Below are 19922 nucleotides of genomic sequence, written 5' to 3'. Positions count from 1 at the left end.
TCAGGGGGACCACGCTCAGCCTTACATCTTGTGCCATGTATGTCTACGCCAGCTGCAGGTGTTTGGTAGATAGTCTGTATTGAGTTGAAGGAGTTCCACTTTATTCCTATTTCGGGGGGGATAGGAGGTGGGAGTTTCTTCCCCTTGAGGGATTGTTGAGTTTTCTCAGGTGCTTTTTCTGCACTGATGGGTATTATCATGCGATTTTTCTTTGTAGACTGTTAATATTGTGGGTTGCATTGATTCATTTTTGAATGTTTAACCAACCTGGCATCCATGGGGATGGATTCCATGGTCTATAATGCTTTAAAAATCTTGCGGAATTTTATTTGCTAATATTTTGTTAAGGTTTTTTGCATCTATATTCATGAGGGCTATTGGTCTGCAGTTGTCATTTTTTTATACTATCTTTGTCTGGCTTTGGTGTCTGTGTGATAGTGACTTCATAAAATGAGTTGGAAGGTTATCCCTCCTCTTATTTTCTCTAAGAGATTGTGAAGAATTGGTATTGCTTCTTCCTTAAACGTGTGATAGCATGCTCCAGTGAAACCATATAGGCCTGGAGATTTCTTTTTCTGGAGTTTAAAGTTTAGAAATTCAATTTCCCTAATAGTTATAAGTCTGTTCAAATGGTCTAGTTCATACTGGGTGAGTTATGGTAGTTTTTATTTTCCAAAGAGTTGGTTCGTTTCACATCTAATTATCAAGTTAATATGTGTAGAGTTGCTCAGAGTATTGCTTTATCATCTTTTTTTTTTGTTTAAAGAGAGTGCGAGTAGGGGAGAGGGGCAGAGAGAGAGAGAGAGAGAGAGAGAGAGAGAGAAGGAGAATCTTAAGCAGGCTCCATGAGCAGCCTAGAGCCCGCCGGGGCTCGATCCCATGACTCAGGGATCATGCCCTGAGCTGAAATCAAGAGTCGGATCGTAAACCGACTGAACCACCCAGGTGCCCCTGTCATCTTTTTGATAGGTAGTGACAGCCCCTGTTTCACTCCTGATATTGGTAATTTGTGTCTTCTTTTGGCCTCTGTCAATCCTGCTAGAGGTTTGACAATGGTATTGATCTTATTTAAAGCACCAGCTGTTTTTTTGCATCCTGTTCAGCCACCCAGGAACCTCCATGCAGCCAGTCCTTTCTTTTCAGTTCATGTTTCTCCGTCCTACTCTGCATAGTTAACATTTTGTTTCCATTGCAATCACCCATTCCTGTGGCCTTTCCTTCCTGCTTCTCCATCTTGGCAGGCTCTCCATTACTGTTTACCCTCCCGTTCAGCCTGGCTTTTGAAAGCTGACCCTATCTTGCCGGTATCTCTAGAAAGTTTCATTTTTATCAAGACTGGCTTACGTTACAGTCGCACAAAACGATTGTGCGTTCTTTTAGAAAAAACTGTTTTTAGGTTGATTGATTGATTGATTGATTGATTGATTTTGAGAGCGAGCGAGCAGGGGAGGGGCAGAGATAGAGGGAGAGAGAGGGGATCCCAGGTAGGTTCCGCACCATCAGCACGGAGACCAGTGTGGAGCTCGAACTGACGAACTGGGAGATCATGACCTGAGCTGAAACCAAGAGTCAGGTGCTGAACCGACTGAGCCACCCAGGTGCTCTCGGCTATGAGTTCTAAGTAGAACCATTATCACTACGTTATAGGAAACTGGCCTCCTAAACACTGAAAGAATTTGGTAACTGTCAATTTGAAGTAAGTCTAAGAGTCCAACAGTGGTGCCTGGGAAGCACAGCCGGCTTGGTACAATACTTGATTTCAAGTCCTGGCTCTGCCACTTACAATCTTGTGAAGCCACCAGGTAGATCCAGGAGGATCTTGAAATGGCGTGAAGCTTCCAGCAACTGGCTGTACCCCACTTGTCATCACTCGGACGTGACACAGTTGGCCCAGAGGGCTGCCTTTTTGCCTTGCTTTCACCCTACCCAGCAAGGCCCAGCTGGACAATTGATTGGCACAGGAACAGTCCTGCCTTGAGCATTGCCATGTCTACAACTGTGCTTCTGGAATCTTCCCTGCCCAGAAAGTTCTCTACTGTTTTCTCTCCTGGTTGGAATTCTCACCACCCTCCAGGACTAGATTGAGTGCCTTCTGCCCAGCAAGGTCTTCTCTGAGCATCCCAGCTCAAACTGATGGCCTCTCTGAACGCCAGTAGGAATCACTGCAAATGCCATTGACCAAGCCCTTCTCGGTAGATTTACCTCTGGACATCATATTGGTTAGGAGCACAGGCTCTTGTCAAGGCACACCTGAGCTTCAGTCTTGGCCCTGCCATGTCCTACATACATGCCCTTAGGTAACTAACTTCACCTCCCTGGACCTGAGTGACCTTCTCTGCAAAATGCAATCATCTCTGCCTGCTAGGGTCGTGAGGCTCAAATAAAATGTCTGAAAAGCTATTAAGTGCCAAATAAATAAAAGGATTATTTTAATATAATAATATTTTAAATATAACGATAATTAAAAGTCAAGGTTAAATGAGAAAATATTCATGCGATAATGTGATAGAATTACAGAGGAGCGCCTGGCTGGCTCAGTCAGTAGGGCATGTGACTCTTGACCTTGGGGTCATGAGTTGGAGCCCCACACTGGGGTTCGAGCTTACATAAAAACATAAGATTAAAGGGGTACCTGGGTGGGTCGGTCGGTTAAGCGTCCGACTCTTGATCTCAGCTCAGGTCATGATCTCACAGTTGGTGGGATCAAGCCCCACATCGGGCTCTGCGCTGATGGCACGGAGCCTGCTTGGGGCTCTCTCTCTCTTTCTCTCTCTCTGTCAAAATAAATAGAAAACACTTAAAAATAAGTAAATAAATAAAAAATGTTTAAAAAGGTTGTTAGGAGAATTACAAAACCATAAGTAAAGTAAGAAAGATCCCTCTGTGTGTGTGTGTGTGTGTGTGTGTGTATGTGTGTGTGTTCACAAATACATATATAAAAAGAGTGAGAAGACATGCTTTATAATGTTACTTTGATGATGGTTAACTCTGACTAATCATTGGTTTTTATGTTTTCTCTATAATTTGCATTTTTTAGGGTTGGGATGTAATAGATTTAAAACTAGAAAATATTTTTTAAAAAGAAAAATCAAGTGTGATGATATCTTATGAATTGGTTACTTATATATACTCGACTATGCTTCAGAAAGAGTTTAAAGCAGCATATAATATAGCAAGATAAAAATGGAATGTAAAACAAAATGAAACAAAGGAGAAAATGAGGGGAGGAACAATAGTGTTAGTGACACTGTTAAACATTTATCATCACCATCTTGTATTTTCCTGAGGTGGTTTTTTTTTTTTTTAATTTTTTTTTTTAACATTTATTTATTTTTTTGAGACAGAGAGAGACAGAGCATGAACAGGGGAGGGGCAGAGAGAGAGGGAGACACAGAATCAGAAGCAGGCTCCAGGCTCTGGGCCATCAGCCCAGAACCTGACGCGGGGCTCGAACTCACGGACCGCAAGATCGTGACCTGAGCCGAAGTCGGACGCTCAACCGACCGAGCCACCCAGGCGCCCCATTTTTTTTTTTTTTAAAGAAAGAATGGGTCTCTTAGTCATGAGTTTAATAGGTAAGATTAACTTGGTAAAAGAAAGGCAGCATTTTGTAGCACGATGTCATGATACTCAACGATACATAAAAGAAAGAAGAATTTTCTGCTCGTTTTCAGTGTGTTAGAGATTCTGATTATTTTATTTTTGGCACAGTAGAGAGCCCCAAGAAAGGATGGCTGCTATTACCTATGTTATAATATATATCTATACTATACTTGTATAGTAACTTTCAAGTTACAAATATGTGTATTTGGTTAGCATTAATTTGGCTTATCTGTTTTGAATGAGGTGAGTGGAGAGGCAGACTGGAGTAAAGAAACGAGCCCAAATGGAGTGAAGTTCTTGGTCTGGCCCTGCCATTCATTAGCTAGGCCTTAACTTCTCGGAAATTGAAGGGGTCTGGACAAGAACCCTAGCTTGGACCATCTAGAGTTTAGTAAAATTAGAGTGTCACTTGTCGGGGAATGTACATTTCCACTGACCCTTCCATTTGACAAAATTTATAGTATGTGAGTTGACTTCAGTTATAAAATGTTCATCTTAGATCTGTGTGATCTTAACATAATTTAAATGTCTATTCCACAGAGAGACCCCTCTCCCCCAAGGCTGGCAAAGGATTCGAAACTACTCCACTTACCAAGAACTATTATACTGTGGTGAGTGTTCAGATCAGAACTAACAAAATTTCTTGACTCTCTGTATGGAACCTTTTCACTTGCTGAGCCACTGATGCATTGAGGTGACGCTCATAGGAGACTGGGTAAAGTATCGCAAGGGTCTAATGTCAGCTGTGCTACCGTGGAGCTCTTCTGCTGGTAGGCCTCTTACAGATGTCTAGAAGTTTTACATCCACCGTACTGAAAAATTCCAAGGTAGCCCAAAGATTTGGAGCAAGGCCTGTTAAACGGCACCAAAAGAGAAATTGGTTCATAAGTAGGCGTGATGGGGAAACCCAGCAGTTAGATATAGCCTTACCAGATATTAAGAAGGTGAGTTCCCACGTTCCTCTAATGCTATTAGTTTTAAGTGATCGCATACTGTGATTTTATTTTCGAATTAATCAATCCATTATGGTGTCCTCCAAAATATTATGAACCTTGTATTTGAGGAGAGCCCGGAGGGAAGACTGCCCTCTGGCACAGCAGGAGGCGTGGAATGACTCTGGCTTGAACACAGACATGTCAAAATATATTAGCTATAAATAGGACAGATACAGTACTCAAAATAAGTTCCCATCTGAGAAAAAAAAATTGTATTATTCTCCTTAATCTTCCCTCTGCTTTCCTTCACGTCTCCTTTCCAGACTCGGCCCAATCACTAATGAAAAGGACAAATCATTGTAAGCTCTAAGTTTTCTTGTTTGAAATAGTGTCACTTTTGAGAGAGAGAGAGAGAGAGGGAGAATGAGAGAGAGAGAGAGAGAGAGAGAGAGAGTGAGACAATCTCGAGCAGGCTCTGCGCCATCAGCACAGTTCTCACGAACCGTGGGATCGTGACCTGAACCGAGATCAAGAGTCGGACACTTAACCGATTGAGCCACCCAGGTGCTCCTTAGTGTCACTTTTCACCCAATATTGGATGTGCATTTGGACTGCATACTCCTTTCATTTTGCACATGGATAATCTTGTTCAACATCTCTATATGTAGCGTTCCAAAAGTCAGAATTGCACCCTTCCATGAGTTTGCTCCATAATGATGACATGAGTGGTCATGGGTATGAAAACTCAAGAAGAAGCTTCATAGGGGACATGGGCAATAATCATAGGGGACAATCTTGTCACTATTTTTCTTCTTACATTTTTTTTTATTTAAAAAAACTTTTTTTTAATGTTTACTGATTTTTGAGAGGGAGAGTCAGAGCATGAGCGGCGGGAGGGCAGAGAGAGGGGGAGACACAGAATCCGAAGCAGGCTCCAGGCTCCGAGCCATCAGCACAGAGCCTGATGCAGGGCTCGAACTCACAAACCGTGAGATCATGACCTGAGCCGTAGTCTGGCGCTTAACTGACTGAGCCACCTAGGCGCCCCCTCCCCACCGTGATTTAATTTTTAAAGAAAGTATGCAGTCAAATGGTGGATGAAAACGTTGCAGTAGCTTCTTCTCTCTTTGCCTCTGGAGTATGCCATCACACGGCTTTGGAGCTGTCTCTGCCTCTGCTGATTCTATTTATTTTTTTTAAGTTTGTATTTAAAATCCCGTTACGTAACATACAGTGTTATATTAGTTTCAGGTGTGCACTACAGTGGTTCTACACTTTCATAAAGTACGCCGTGCTCATCACAACAAGTGCCCTCCTATCACCTATTTAACTGTGCACGTCCATCACCTATTTAACTGTTCCCCCCCCCCCCACCTCCCCTCTGGTAACCATCAGTTTGTTCTCTATGGTTGAGAGTCTGTTTCTTGGTTTTCCTCTCTTTTATTTTGTTCCCCTTTGCTCGTGTGTTTTGTTTCTTTTTTTTTTCTTTTTTTTTTTTAATTTTTTTTTCAACGTTTTTTATTTATTTTTGGGACAGAGAGAGACAGAGCATGAACGGGGGAGGGGCAGAGAGAGAGGGAGACACAGAATCGGAAACAGGCTCCAGGCTCCGAGCCGTCGGCCCAGAGCCCGACGCGGGACTCGAACTCACGGAGCGCGAGATCGTGACCTGGCTGAAGTCGGACGCTCAACCGACTGCGCCACCCAGGCGCCCCAACGTGTGTTTTGTTTCTTGATGAATACAATTGTATGCCATTTGTCTCTCTCTGACTGACTTGTTTCTCTCAGCATTATGCTCTCTCACTCCATCCGTGTTATTGCAAATGGCTCGGTTTCATTCTTTTCATTCTTTTTTATGGCCGAATAATATTCCAATGGGGTGTGTGTGTGTGTGTGTGTGTGTGTTTAACTCAAAGAGTTAAAAATAGAACTACTTTACAATCCAGCAGTTGTACTACTGGGTATTTACCCCGAGAATACAAGAACTAACCCGAAGGGATCCACGTACCCTTATGTTTAAGTGCAGCATTATTTACAGTAGTTGAGATGTGAAAGCCATGTGCATGGCTTCTCGTACCTTACCACTCTAAACAATTCTGCAGTGAACATCTTATACATAGGACTTTGGCAAGGCATGTAAAGACCCGTAGCTGGATTCCTGGAAGTTCAATTATCCAAAGGCCTGAGGGCCAGGAGAGCCAATGGTGTAAATTCTAGTCTGAGGGCGGAAAAGACTGATGTTTGTAGCTCAAGCAGTCAGGCAGAGGGAGCAAATTCTCCCTTCTTCTCCCTTTTTGTTCTTCCCAGGCCCTCAAAAGATTGGACGATGCCCAGCCACGCTGGGGTGGGCAGTCTGCTTTCCTCAACCTACCAATGCCATCTGCAGACACCCTCCCAGACGTACCCAAATAATGGTTAAGCTCGGTACCTTGTGACCTAGTCAAGTTGACACGTAAAATGAACCAGTCGCATCCGATCAGTTTGGGCAGGATAGAGACTCCTTGAATTTGCAAGTCTGTGGACTTGTCTCCCCCTTTTCAAGTTTCCAGGGGACTGTGTGCTGATTTCTGCCCCACCCGGGCCTTGATGCAAGTTCTCCAGTGTGACCAAAGTGGCTTTGAGTACCCAGCCCAGACCTGCATGTGCCACGAGCCACGTTCAGTGTGTCTAACTGAGGCTTGCCCACTCCTGGCCTGGTGCTTGGAATAGGTGCTCAGGATCCTTTAGGGCCGTGGCAGCCCAGAGGAGGCTTTTGCTGCCCCTGACCGTGGCTCCTTCCGCGTTCTCAAAATTCCCTGCCGTTTGTTAAACTTCTCTCACTACCGAGAAACAGCATGCCATTTTTCTATCCATTGTTTTTCTGATAATCTTATGCTGCTTGTTGGCTTTCTCTGCCCTTCATAACTTGCCGTGACGTGCCAGGAGGCATTTAAAAATAAAGAACAACAACAACAAAGGAAAATGGTAACAATGTGAGGGGCTGGTGTTAATTAGCTTGACTGTGGCGATCACTGCACACTGCATACCTATATCAAAGGCCCAAGTTATAGGGGCCCCTGGCTGGCTCAGTCGGAGCAGCGTGTGACTCTTGATCTCGGGGTTGTGGGTTCGAGCCCCCTGTCGGGTGTAGAGATCACTGAAAAATAAAATCTTTCAAAAATATACCAAGTTATACACCTCAAGCATAGACACTTTTTATTTGTCAATCATACCTCAGTAAAACTGAGAAAACAAAGAACAGGAAAAGGGATCTATGTGGCTTAGCAATCAGGCTGAATCTGTGCGCAGCGCTTAGCTCTTCGTGCCCATGGTCTGTCTCACTGGGAACGTAGGACAGACGTGATAGGAAGCCACGTGGCAGAGAATGATGCAGTTATAAAGTGTCCTAAGATGGGCTTCTCAAAACGTGGTTGGAGGATCCTGCCTCAGAAGGCCCCGGGGAGCTTGTTAAAAGTGCACACGTCCGGGCCCCATACCGGACTTGCTGTATATCAGAATCTCTGGCCATAGATCTCAGGAAACAGTACTTTTTTTTCATGTTTATTTATTTTTGAGAGAGAGACAGACAGACAGAGACAGAGCATGAGTGGGGGAGGGGCAGAGGGAGAGGGAGACCCAGAATCCGAAGCAGGCTCCGAGCTGTCAGCACAGAGCCCGACGCCGGGCTCGAACCCACGAACCGTGAGATCATGACCTGAGCCGAAGTCGGATGCCCAACCGGTTGAGCCACCCAGGCGCCCCAGGAAACGGCTGATTCTGCTGCTCACTAAACTGAAGCTGGAGAACCAGTAAAGGGAAAGGTTCAGTGGAAGACGGGATTCAAGCGTGTCGAGACTTAGCTAAGCAGAGAAGAGCTGGAAGGGAATTCAGGCAGGGGGGCTACATGGGCGCATCCCCCCGGGCAAGAGTGGGCGCGCCCGCGATCCCTCCCTGCCTGGTCATAGAGTGGACTGCACTGTCTTCTTCGCCCGTCAAAATGCCCCCCGGGAAGGTGGAGTGCTGTATTCACACGCAGTGATCCGAACTTTCGATTCTGGGCGCGAGCATCTATCCGTCTGCAGAGGGAGAGATGATCTCTCCCTACCTCCAAACAGGAAGGTACAATCGGTAGCGGCCAGCACAATTTATTTTTCTCCTAACTTTCTTCTACTTCATTGTAACTTGTGGCAGATGCCTAGAGGGTATGCCTTGGAGAACCCGTACGCAGTGGGAAAGGTGGGGAGTGTGTAACATGTGACCTCACATAAAAATCCCAGGAAGCCTCCCGCAATTTCTGCTCTTACCACCCACCTTCTGCTTACCCCATTTTCCCTCTTACTCATCTCTCTACCCACCTGCTCCCACCCGGAGTTTTCTCTACCTTTTTAGCGCTTATCCGCCCCCCCCCTCTTTTTTAAGACTTTATTTTACAGAGCGGTTTGGGGTTCACAGCAAAATCGAGCGGAAGGAACAGAGATTTCTCACGTACCCCTCCCACCCGCACACACGCACAGCCTCACCCGCTCACAGCGTCTCCCACCAGAATCGGTGACCACTTGTGACAAGCGAAGGGTTTACACTGACACGTCGTGATCTCCCAAAGTCCATCGTTTACATTGGGGTTCCCTCTTGGTGTTGTATGTTCTGTGGGTCTGGACGAATGTATAATAGCCTGTATCCATCATTATAGTATCACACAGAGTATTTTCACTGCCCTCAAAATCCTCTGTGCACCTTCCCCTTTTTATCTACCAGCCTGAACTACTCCCTACATCTGCCCATTTATTCCTTCTCCACATTCCCTGTACTTTTTTTTTTTTTTTTTTTTTACCTACCCATTTCCTGTCTTACTCATCCATATACGGTTGACCCTTGAACAACTCGGGAGTTAGGGGCGCTGACCCCCTGCACAGCCGAAGATCCATGTAGAACTCTTGACTCCCCAAGAGCTTAACCAGAAGCCTTACCGCTAACATGAACAGTTGATTAACACATATTTTGTATGTCATATGTATTACATCCTGTCTTCTTACAGTGAAGTTAGCTAGAGAAAAGAAAATGCTATTTAAAATATCATAAGGAACAGGGGGTTCCTGGGTGGCTCAGTCAGTTAAGCGTCCGACTTCAGCTCAGGTCACGATCTCACGGTTCGGGAGTCCGAGCCCTGTGTCGGGCTCTGGGCCGACAGCTTGGAGCCTGGAGCCTGCTTGGGATTCTGTGTCTCCCTCTCTCTCTCTGCCCTTCCCCTGCTCACACTCCGTCTCTCTCTCTCTCCCTAAAAAATAAATAAACTTTAAAAAAAAATGTAAATATCATAAGGAACAGAAAAGACATTTACAGTAAGCGGACCCGCAGTTCAAAGCTGTGTCGTTCAAGGGTCGGCTGTTTATGCATTTTAGCCTCTTAAAATAATTTCTTCATATTCTATGACTCTTTCCCTTTGGAAAAAAAAAAAAAGAAGAGTTATAAAAACGAACTCACTCTAAAGCCTTTCCAGGAAATGTGGGAAATATATTTTACTGGAAAATCAATAGCCCAGGATAGAGGCATAAAAGGCCGCCACCTGTTTTTCTATGGCTTCTTACCATCTGTCTCGCTCTGAATTTAGTCAAAGGTTAATTGAGCAAAAGAATACTCCGTCGCCCTTGTGAAGACAGAGTCAGGGAGGCAAAGGCAATGTCTGGATGCAGTCTATTTTAGTAAGTTTGAATGGATTTCATCTCGATCAAACTGTGCTGCTGTTTGGCTTGCCAAACCCCTTGCTTTCTGACTCACCACTGAGGCCTTCTGTTTGGGAACACATAGCCTCCTCTGTCTGCTTCCCTTTTTATCCCTTTACAGTACATGCCCTGTGGCCTGAAAAATAAAGAACCAGTCTCAGAAGTTCATCAGTTGGTCTTTTGAGATTGAGGAAAGCAATAAAAGCTCAAATGAATTTGAGAAAGAATCCTAAGTGTCCACCCTGATGAGCATTTCTCCTCATCAGACCGCAGCCAGGGCAGCGCTATTTAACATGTTACCGTTCAATTGGGTTTTTGTTGTTGTTGTTGTTTTTTGCATTATTAAGTGAAGGAATCGTGGATCATCTCTGTCAGTTTAGTTTTGTAAAGTCAGCATTCAGCCACCCTCAAAACTTTCAACAATAAGAGTTAAAATATGTTTTCTGTTTAGCTCTGAAGGAGGAAATGTTTAGCTATGAAATTTGTTTCAGTTTTGCTCACTGTAAGGCGGCGGGAGATATCCGCCTGCTTCCCTCAACCTTTGCCTTCTGCGTGTCCCAGGCTGGTGGGTCCAGCGAGAGTGGGACTTCTAGAAAGTGCGCCGCCTCACCTGGCAAATAAAGCCACTGGAGCAGGACAGTTGGCACCTTTCTTGCAAAATCCTACTGATTTCTTGTAAAGGAGCCCCAGATGATAGCGTTTTGAAGGACGTTGAAACAATAACGCTGTTTCAGTGGTGAGAGGGAGGTCGGATTCAAACAATGCTGTTTAATTGTGTTAAGAATCACATTTTATGGGGCGCCTGTGGAGCACCGTCAATTGAGCATCCGACTCTTGACTGGGGCTCAGGTCATGATCCCAGGGTCATGGGATTGAGCCCCGCATCCGGCTCCACTCCGAGCATAGAGCCTGCTTAAGATTCTCTCTCTCTCTCTCTCTCTCTCTCTCTCTCTCTCTCTCTCTCTCTTTCTCTCTCTCTCTCTCTCCCCTCTCTCTCTCTCTTCCTGTCTCCCCCGGGGCACATGAGTGCACGCTCTCTCTAAAATAAGATAAAAAAAGTAAAAAAAGAAAATGAAAACCTCATTTTACGAGGTAAATAACGCCTGCAGTTTCTAATTTAAAAAGTTCCTTCGGGCAACGGGTGAGCGGATTCGGTTTGATTTTTTTTTTCTTTTGTTTTTCTTATTTTCAACAGACGTGATGATTTGGGTAGTGTCACAGCTCTAGGCAACAGTGCTCGAAAGGAGGGTGAGGATGTGAGATGGCTCGTATCCAGACCCGGTCTTTTTAGAAAAATGTGAACAAAAGGAGATGATTAGATGATTTCATCCCTTCCTGAACATTAGCAGGAAGGCACGCTACCAGCCTTTTCCCACCCTTGATACAAATGCTGTAGACAAATAAATCTTGTTAATGAAGCAGTCTGCGTATGTTTTCCCTCTTACTTATAAAAGACGGTGCTGCTGAATTCTGGTGTAGTTCTCCCCATTTCTAAGAATACAAAATGAATATGAGTGCAGCGCATTTATATAAGCGATTATCTGAGGTACCACAGGCGACCCCAGCCCAGCTGGGCAGGCAGTTTCACTGACGTGGGGTCAGGGAGAAAAAAACGGAAAGAGTTTCCATTAACAGATGAGAAATACGTGCTTTGAGTCTTTAAAATCGCTTTTTTGGCCGTATCATTTCCATACCACAAGACTCACCGTTTTAAACTTGCACGGGCGCGCCTGGGTGGATCAGTGGGGGAAGCGTCCGACGCTTGATTTTGGCTCGGGTCGTGATCTCACGGTTTGTGAGTTCAAGTCCCACACGGGCTCTGTGCTGACAATATTTGTTCCTTTGTGTCTGGCTTCTTTCACTTAGAATAATATTTTCATGGTTCATCCATGTTGTAGAATATATCAGTGCTTCTTTCCTTTTTGCGGCTAATATTCCACTGTATAGACACACGAGGTTTTGTGTAGACATTCACCAGTTTATGGACCTTCGGATTATTGCCACTTTTTGGGTACTATTAATGACGCTCTGTGAAAATTCATGTGCAAATTTTTGTGTGGACATAGGTTTTCATTTCTCTAGTAATTGAACTGCTGGGTCATATGGTAACTCTAGGGCTGTTCAAATCCTCAGCCAACTTTTTTTTTTTTTAATGTTTGTTTATTTTTTTAAGAGATAGAGAGACCGAGTGCAAGCGGGGTAAGGGCAGAGAGAGAGGGAGACACAGAATCTGAAGCAGGTTCCAGAATCTGAGCTGTCAGCACAGAACCCAACGCGGGGCTCGAACTCACGAACCGTGAGATCATGACCCGAGTCAAAGTCGGAAGCTTAACCGACTGAGCCACCCAGGCGCCCCCTTAGCCAACTTTTAATTAATTATTTTTACTGTTGAGTTGTAAGAGTTCTTTATATATTCTGGATACTAGATCCTTATCAGATATACGACTTGTAAATATTTCTCCCATTCTGTGGGTTGTCTTCTCACGTCCTCGATAATGTCCTTTGACACACGTAAGTTTTTAATTTTTATGAATTCCAATTTATGTATTTTTTTTTCTCTTGTTGCTTGTGCTTTTGGTGTCAAATCTGAAGTCGTGAAGATTTTCTCCTCTGTTTTCTTCTAAGAGTTTGGTAGTTTTAACTCTTGAGTCCATTTTGACTTAATTTTTGTATATGTTATAAAGTTGGAGTGCAGATTCTTTGGCATGTAGACATCCAGTGGTCCCAGCACCATTTGCTGAAAAGATTGTTCTTTCCCTATTGAAAGGTCTCGCACACTTGTCAAAACTCAGTTGACCGGGGGTTCATTTCTGGACTACTCCGTTGATTTATGTATCTATCCTATGCCAGTACTAAACTATCTTGTCACTGTAGTTTTGGAGTATGTTTTGGAATTGGGAAATGTACCCTGTACTTTGTTCTTTTCTAAGATTATAAGAGTTTGTGAAGGATTGATATAAATTCTTTCAACTTTTGGGAGAACTGACCAGTAAGGCCATCTCATCCTGGGCTTTAAATGATGGGAATTGTTTCGAATGCTTTATTCAATGGCTTTGCTTGTTATAGATGTATTCAGATTTTCTATTTCTTTTTTTTTTTTCTTGAGGCAGGGGAGGGGCAGAGGAAGGAGACAGAATCTTAAGCGTGCCTCACGCCTAGCACGGAGCTCCATGTGGGGCTTAATCTCATGACTGTGAGATCATGGCCTGAGCCTAAATCGAGAGTCAGGCCCTTAACCGACTGAGCCACCCAGGCGCTCCTGGATTTTCCATTTCTTTTGTGAGTCGGTTTTGGTAGTTTGTGTCTTTATAGATTTTTTTTTTTTTTTTTACTTTTTTGGGTGGTCGACCTAGAGTTTGCAATATATATTTAGAAGGAATCCGGGTCCATTGTCACAGAGCACTATACCGCTTCACAGGTAGCACAAGCACCTTATAATAACAGAGTATACCTAATTCTTCCTTCCCACCCCTGGCATCATTACTGTCATTCATTTCATTTATACATAAACATACGTAGGCATCATATATATGCTTGTAGATAAGCATATATAATTGAATACATTGTTCCTGTTACTATTTTGAACAAACTGTTATCTGTTAGATCAATTAAGAATACAAAAAAAGTAGATGGGGCACCTGGGTGGCTCGGTCGGTTAAGCGACCCACTCTTGGTTTCAGCTCAGGTCATGATCTCGTGGTTTGTGGGTTCGAGTGCCACGGAGGGCTGTGTGATGGCTGCACAGAGCCTGCTTGGGCTTCTCTCTCTCCCTCTCTCCCGTCCCCTCCTCCCCCTCAAAATAAATAAATAAACATTAAAAAAAAAAGAATACAAAAAATTCGAGTTTTTATTTTATTTCATTTTTTTTTTATTTTAGAGAGAGAGAGAGAGAGAGAGAGAGAGAGAGAGAGAGAGAGAGTGCAAACGAGAGAGATGGGGAGAAGGGCAGAGGGAGAGAGAATCCCAGGCAAGTTCCACACTCAGTGCGTGACTGACGTAGGGGTTGATCCCATGACCCTGGGATCATGACCTGAGCTGAAATAGTCAGATGCTTCACTTACTACTTCTCTCGTACTTTCTTTCTTTATGTAGATCTGGGTCTCTGACCTATATAGCATTTTCCTTCTTCCTGAAGAACCTTTTGGGAAACATTTCTTGCAAGGCAGGTCTACTGGCAACAAATTCCCTCAATTTTTATATGCCTGAGGAAAATTTCACAAGGTACAGAATGCCAAGTTGGGGAGATTTTTTTTTTTTCTCAACACTTTAAACATTTCTCTCCACTCCTCTCTTACTTGCATAGTTTTTGAGGATAAGTTGAATATAATTCTTATCTTAGCTCCTCTCTAGGTAAGCTGTTCCCAACCCTCCCCACCCTTCCCCCTGGCTTCTTTCAGGACTTTTTCTTTATCATTGTTTTTTTCTGCAGTTTAAATATGATCTGCCTGCTTGGTGTTTTCTGAGCTTCCTGGATCTGTTGTTTGGTGTTTGACATGAATGTGGAAAAATTCTCAGTCATTGTTGTTTCAAGTATTTCTTCTGTCCCTTTCTCTTTGTCTTCTCCTGGTAGCCTCATTAAACATATGTCATCTTTGGTATCTTGTTCCATTTTCTTTAGTCTTTTTTTCTTTCCTGTTTGCTTTTCAGTTTTGAAATCTTGTATTGACATATCCACAAGTTCAGAGACTCTTTTTTTAATTAAAAAATTTTTTTTTTATTTTTGAGAGAGAGACAGACCATGAGCAGGGAGGAGCAGAGAGAGAGGGAGACACAGAATCGGAAGCAGGCTCCAGGCTCCGAGCTGTCAGCACAGTGCCCGACACGGGGCTCGAACCGTGAGATCATGACCTGAGCCTAAGTCAGACGCTTAACCGACTGAGCCCCTCAGAGATTGTTTTTTTAGTGGGCCAGTGTACTAATGAGCCCACCAAAGGCATTCTTCATTTCTATTAGAGTGTTTTGGACCTCTACCGTTTCATTTTTATTCTAAATATTTCTCTCATTCTGCTTACAGTTCCCATCTGTTCTTGTATGTTGTCTACTTTCATACAGCATGTTACATAGTTATATTAAAATCCTAGTCTCATTAATTCCACCATTCCTGCCATATCTGACCATGGTTCTAATGTTTTCTCTGTGTCTTCAAACTGTGTTTTTTGCCTTGTAGTACGCCTTGTTGCTTTTCGTTGAGAGCCAAACATGATGTACTAGTTGAAAGGAACTGCAGTAAATAGGTCTTTAGTAATACGGTGGCATGGCGCAGGGGGCAGGGGCAGTATTCTGGAGCCCGGTGATTAGGTCTCAGTCTTTTGGTGAGTTTATGTCTCTGGATTACGAACTTCACCAGTGCTTCTCAAGCAGCTTTCCTCCCTTAGGTGGGACAGGAAGGCTAGAGGGACCGGGATAGGGTATTTCCTTTCCCCTAGGTGGGTTAGGCTCTGACGAAAAACCTGATAGATCAAGCTCTGGTCAAATAGTTTCTCTCTTGAGGGCAGACCTTGTTAGGATGAACAGAATGCTGTGGCGTATTTCAAGATGGCTCCCCTTCCTTTCCCCCTTCTGAAGCAGGACGGAGATTTTCCTCCCACTTCACTGAGACAACCTGGTGGCTAGCGGAGGTAAAACAAAAGATGGGTGGGCTGTCCCGTGACTGGGCCCCCTGGGGTTTTCAACTCTCAGACTGGGCTACGCTGAGCCCCCCAGCAATTCGGTCACAGTTCGGATTCTCCTGCCCTGCTGCTGAGTTCCGCAGAGGCCTCTGCTCATGGGTTTCTGCTCCAGCAAGGTTTGATTTTCTGTGTCCGCTTGTCTGTCTCTTCAGTTCTGGGGGTAGCATTGTCCCCCGTGACCTCAATTCCCTGAGAAGAAGAGTTAGGGTTTTTTTTTTTCCCCCAGTTAGTTCAGCTAGTCTGCTGATTGTTAGGCTGGAGTAATGACTTCCAAGCTCCTTAAATGCTGGCCCAGAAACCAGAAGTCCTGTTGCTTATTTTTCGATAGAGACATTTATAGCTACATATCGTCTGCCTTAAGGGCATCCCGTGAGTGTTTTTACGTTGTGTTTTCTTTTTTTGTTCATCTCAGGGTAGTTGCTGACTTCCTTTGGGGTGCCTAAACTTTCTATGGGGGGGAGGAAAGCATCGCCAGCCCGTCACTGGATTAATTCCAGGGAGCAGTGGAACCTCCAGGCCCCGGGATTTGTTTCCACTAACACCTTTCGACAGTGGTTTCTGAGGAAGACAGGAACTGAAAGGAGACAGAAGTGGCTGAGGAGAAGGCCGTGTGACCTCAGTCCTCGCTTCAGAAGCCACCCTGTGGGCGGCTTCCCTCTAAAGCAGGGATTCTGACCTAGGGCCAGTATTGTCCCTCGGTGACACTGAACAATGCCGGGACACATGTGTCATCGCCAGGCTGGAGCAGGGGGTGGCTAGTGGCGTCTAGCATCTCTCGGGTAGAGGCCAGGGATGCTGCTAGGCGTGCTGTAACGCACAGGGCGTCCCCTCACAGCGGACAGTTATCTGGTCTGAAATGTCAACAGCGCTGCCGTGGAGAAACCTTCTCTTGCCCCCTTACGTTGGTGGGACTGTCTCCTGCTCACTTAGCACCTACCTGTCCAGTGTCTCAGTGCCTCTTCACAACGGTCCCTGAGGTAGGTGAAATGTCACAATCTGAGGTGAGGCGGGTGAAGCCTTAAAACTGTAGCCAGGCTGTCAGTCGGGAGCAGAGCCCGGACGACCACCCTCCAGTCCGGTTGTGTCCCCCCAAATGCCCACAGTCGCCCGGGCCTCTGCTCGCCTTGCTCACTCCACCTTTCGAAGGCAGATCGTCATGGACTGTCCTGTGAGTACACATCCCAGCTAAGAACGCCTCACGCTGTCTGGCCCTGCGAACGGAGTGGAAGCTCCCGGCAGGCCGCGCGGCATTCGGCCCAGAGTAGGCGTTCGGTACATGTTTGTTGAATGAATTAGGAGGTAGGAGAGAAGAGGTACGAAAATGTTAGCTTGCGTGTCTTGAGGAGCTTGAAGGGAAGGTTGGAGCTGCCCCCGGAAGAGGCTGGGGGATGGACCGGGCCCCTAGCACTGGTGGGGCAAGAGAGACTGTGGACCGTACGTGGGTTGTTTTGCCCAGAGGATTTTAATTTGGTTTTAATTCATAACACCGGTAGGCTTTGTTTCCCTTGCCAAATTCCTCACACTCCTGCTTCCTCTTCCCTTTGAATCGTTCATCCCAGCACCTTTTACCTTTTTTGAAAGACTAGGTTTAACTCTACTTAAAAATTCACCGTGGCCTCAGATTTTTGTCCCCTAAAGGTCTTGCCAAAAACATAAAGACATTTGACGGCATTTGACGTCCATTTTCATTAAATTATCCTGACATTGAATCTGCGCGTTCTAAGGTGGCTGGTCTCAACGTTCTCCTCCACAAAATGGGAATAATGATCCTTTGTTAGCTAACTGAGCCCTTTCCCGAGGATCAATGATTTAAGCACACAAAAGCATTCTCTCTCTCTCTCTCTCTCTCTTTTTTTATTAAATATATTTTACTGTCAAATTGGTACCCAAACAAAAGCATTCTCAACAGTACTGTGTAAATGGCCAGGCCCCTCCGGTTATGGGTGACTTTGAAAAATTGTATTCATATGACTTATGCAATATAACCATAATCATTAAAATAGTTTGCTAGAATGAAACAAAGGGCATTCAGATTTTGTGCTTTTCACTTACAGTGCTAGCCTCATAATTTGGTTAAAAGCTCTTTCTTAGCTGGGACTGTCCTGACAAATACAAGACCCTGACCTTTGTTTCTCCATAGGTGTTACAGAACATTTTGGACACTGAAAAGGATTATGCTAAAGAACTTCAGTCTCTACTTGTCACTTACTTAAGACCCCTGCAGGCCAATAACAAGTAAGATTTACGTTTTAAACCCGTTGCTAAATAAAGCAAGATAGTGTCAGCATCGAGTCATTACTCTTATGTCACTGAATAATTGATTTTGCCCTTTAGAAGAATTTCCACAGATCACAGGTTGCCAAGAAACACGGTCAAGGCAACGGAAATTACGCAAGATGTTGCTGCTGGAGAGCTTGGCTTTCTGTCTCTTTGGGCTGTGGAAGGAATGAGCGGATCCGCATTTGTCTGTCACAATTTTTATCTTGTGTACATCCTAAAAGCGACACATGCGGTTTTGCCTCGCCCCAAGAGGGCCTGCTGGTGTTTCTATGCAGCAAACATGTAAACTGGAAAGTTTTGTGCTCCCCGTGACCTTTTCTTGCCAGGGCAGAAACTCTTTCCCGCGGTCTGAGAGCGGAAAGAGTGTGGCATTTTGTGAATGTTCGTAAGGGCACTTCAAGCCTGTATTTCAGCCAGGCAAAAAGAGAATGATAGAGATGTTAAAATGTTTTTGTTTTGTTTTTGTTTTTTTAAACAAAACATTCAAACCTTATTCTGGTCTTCGAAGTGACTGTCTGAGGCTGGAATTGAAAACTTAGTCTTCGTGAAAGAAAAATATCGACCGCTCATTTTGGGTGCGTGTGTGTGTGTGTGTGTGTGTGTGTGTGCGCGCTTCTAGAATAGCATATTAAACAGTGGCTAACTGCATTTGTTTGTGTTTATATCTTACTTGATTACACTTTACTGGAGATTACGATCTATAAGTCAAATAGAAAATGTAGCAGTTGGCCCATGTAATGGGGGACAAAAACCTCCTCTTTTTCCTCGGGAAGAGTTTACTTTTGCTGGACAGCTGCCTAAAGTATTGGGCTTCAGTCAGGGAAATATGTTTCATATATTTCACGATTTTTCTCCCTTTTTTCCACATCATGTTTGCTAAGGCATAAAGCTTGGCTGAATTTCCCAATTGGGAATTTTCCACGGCACTATGGGAATATTACTCCAGCGTGAAAGGATTTTATAGTCCTATGTTTTGTAAGAGCTTAAACGCGATCAACAACAAAGTGTCCTTTGTTATTATTATGTAAAGCACGAAGTGAATTCTGTGAATCATGCTTCTTTGAGCTGAATGGAAGGAACCCCAGTGAATCACTGGGTCCAGCGCCCGGGAAGAAATCACCATCTCCATTGAACACAGAAAACTCAAGTCCAGAAGGGCTTACTGCCGTACCCATCACACAGCCAGGAAGTGGCCACGCTCGACCCACTGTGCCTCCTGCCACCAGTAACATGTGCCTTCCGTTTCGCGGAGGTGACAGGCAGAGGCAGGACACGGAGGCGGTGACCCTGGGAGGGGAGATGGTGAGATTTCAAATGAAGGAGTGACTGATTAGCAAGCTGGAAACAGTAAGAGGAAAGGGAAGCTGGCTGGCTGAAGGTTTTGCTTTTGACTCCCCATCATAGGGGTTTTCCAGCGTGTGGTTCAGGAGGGCGATGGGGGCAGAGAAGCTGGCAGCTTTCTATGCCCGAGGGGTTTCAGGTAACGTTTGTTTGGGTGTTCCTTTTCTTTGTCAGCAAAAATGACTCTCTGGGAAACACGCCCCTGGTATTAATACATGAAGAAGAAAGGCCTTTAAGTCTTCAGAAAAGCCTCCTCCCCCAAACGGTCTAAGAACATGGACTCTGGAGCTAGAACGTTTTGATTGGCATTCTGGCTTCACCCTTCACTGGCTTTGTGACTCCGGGCGATTTGCTGGACCTCTCTGTGCCTGGGTTTCCTGACCTGTAAAACGGAA

The 19922-nt window shown here is 44.7% G+C and overlaps 1 protein-coding gene across 5 annotated transcripts in view; it reads left to right on the top strand.

Annotated features, from left to right (window-relative positions):
* Positions 1–19922, top strand: part of ARHGEF6 (Rac/Cdc42 guanine nucleotide exchange factor 6) — a 103567-nt gene that overhangs the window by 40745 nt on the left and 42900 nt on the right. For all 5 annotated transcript variants that reach the window (XM_058713825.1, XM_058713826.1, XM_058713824.1 and 2 more), the window contains 2 exons: positions 4144–4214; positions 18047–18141. In XM_058713825.1, coding sequence (XP_058569808.1) covers positions 4144–4214; positions 18047–18141 — 166 coding nt within the window. The remainder of the gene's footprint in view (positions 1–4143; positions 4215–18046; positions 18142–19922) is intronic.

This window comes from Neofelis nebulosa, chromosome X (assembly GCF_028018385.1).
Source record: "Neofelis nebulosa isolate mNeoNeb1 chromosome X, mNeoNeb1.pri, whole genome shotgun sequence".
NCBI lineage: Eukaryota > Metazoa > Chordata > Mammalia > Carnivora > Felidae > Neofelis > Neofelis nebulosa.
This window is presented reverse-complemented; position numbering and strand designations above follow the sequence as displayed.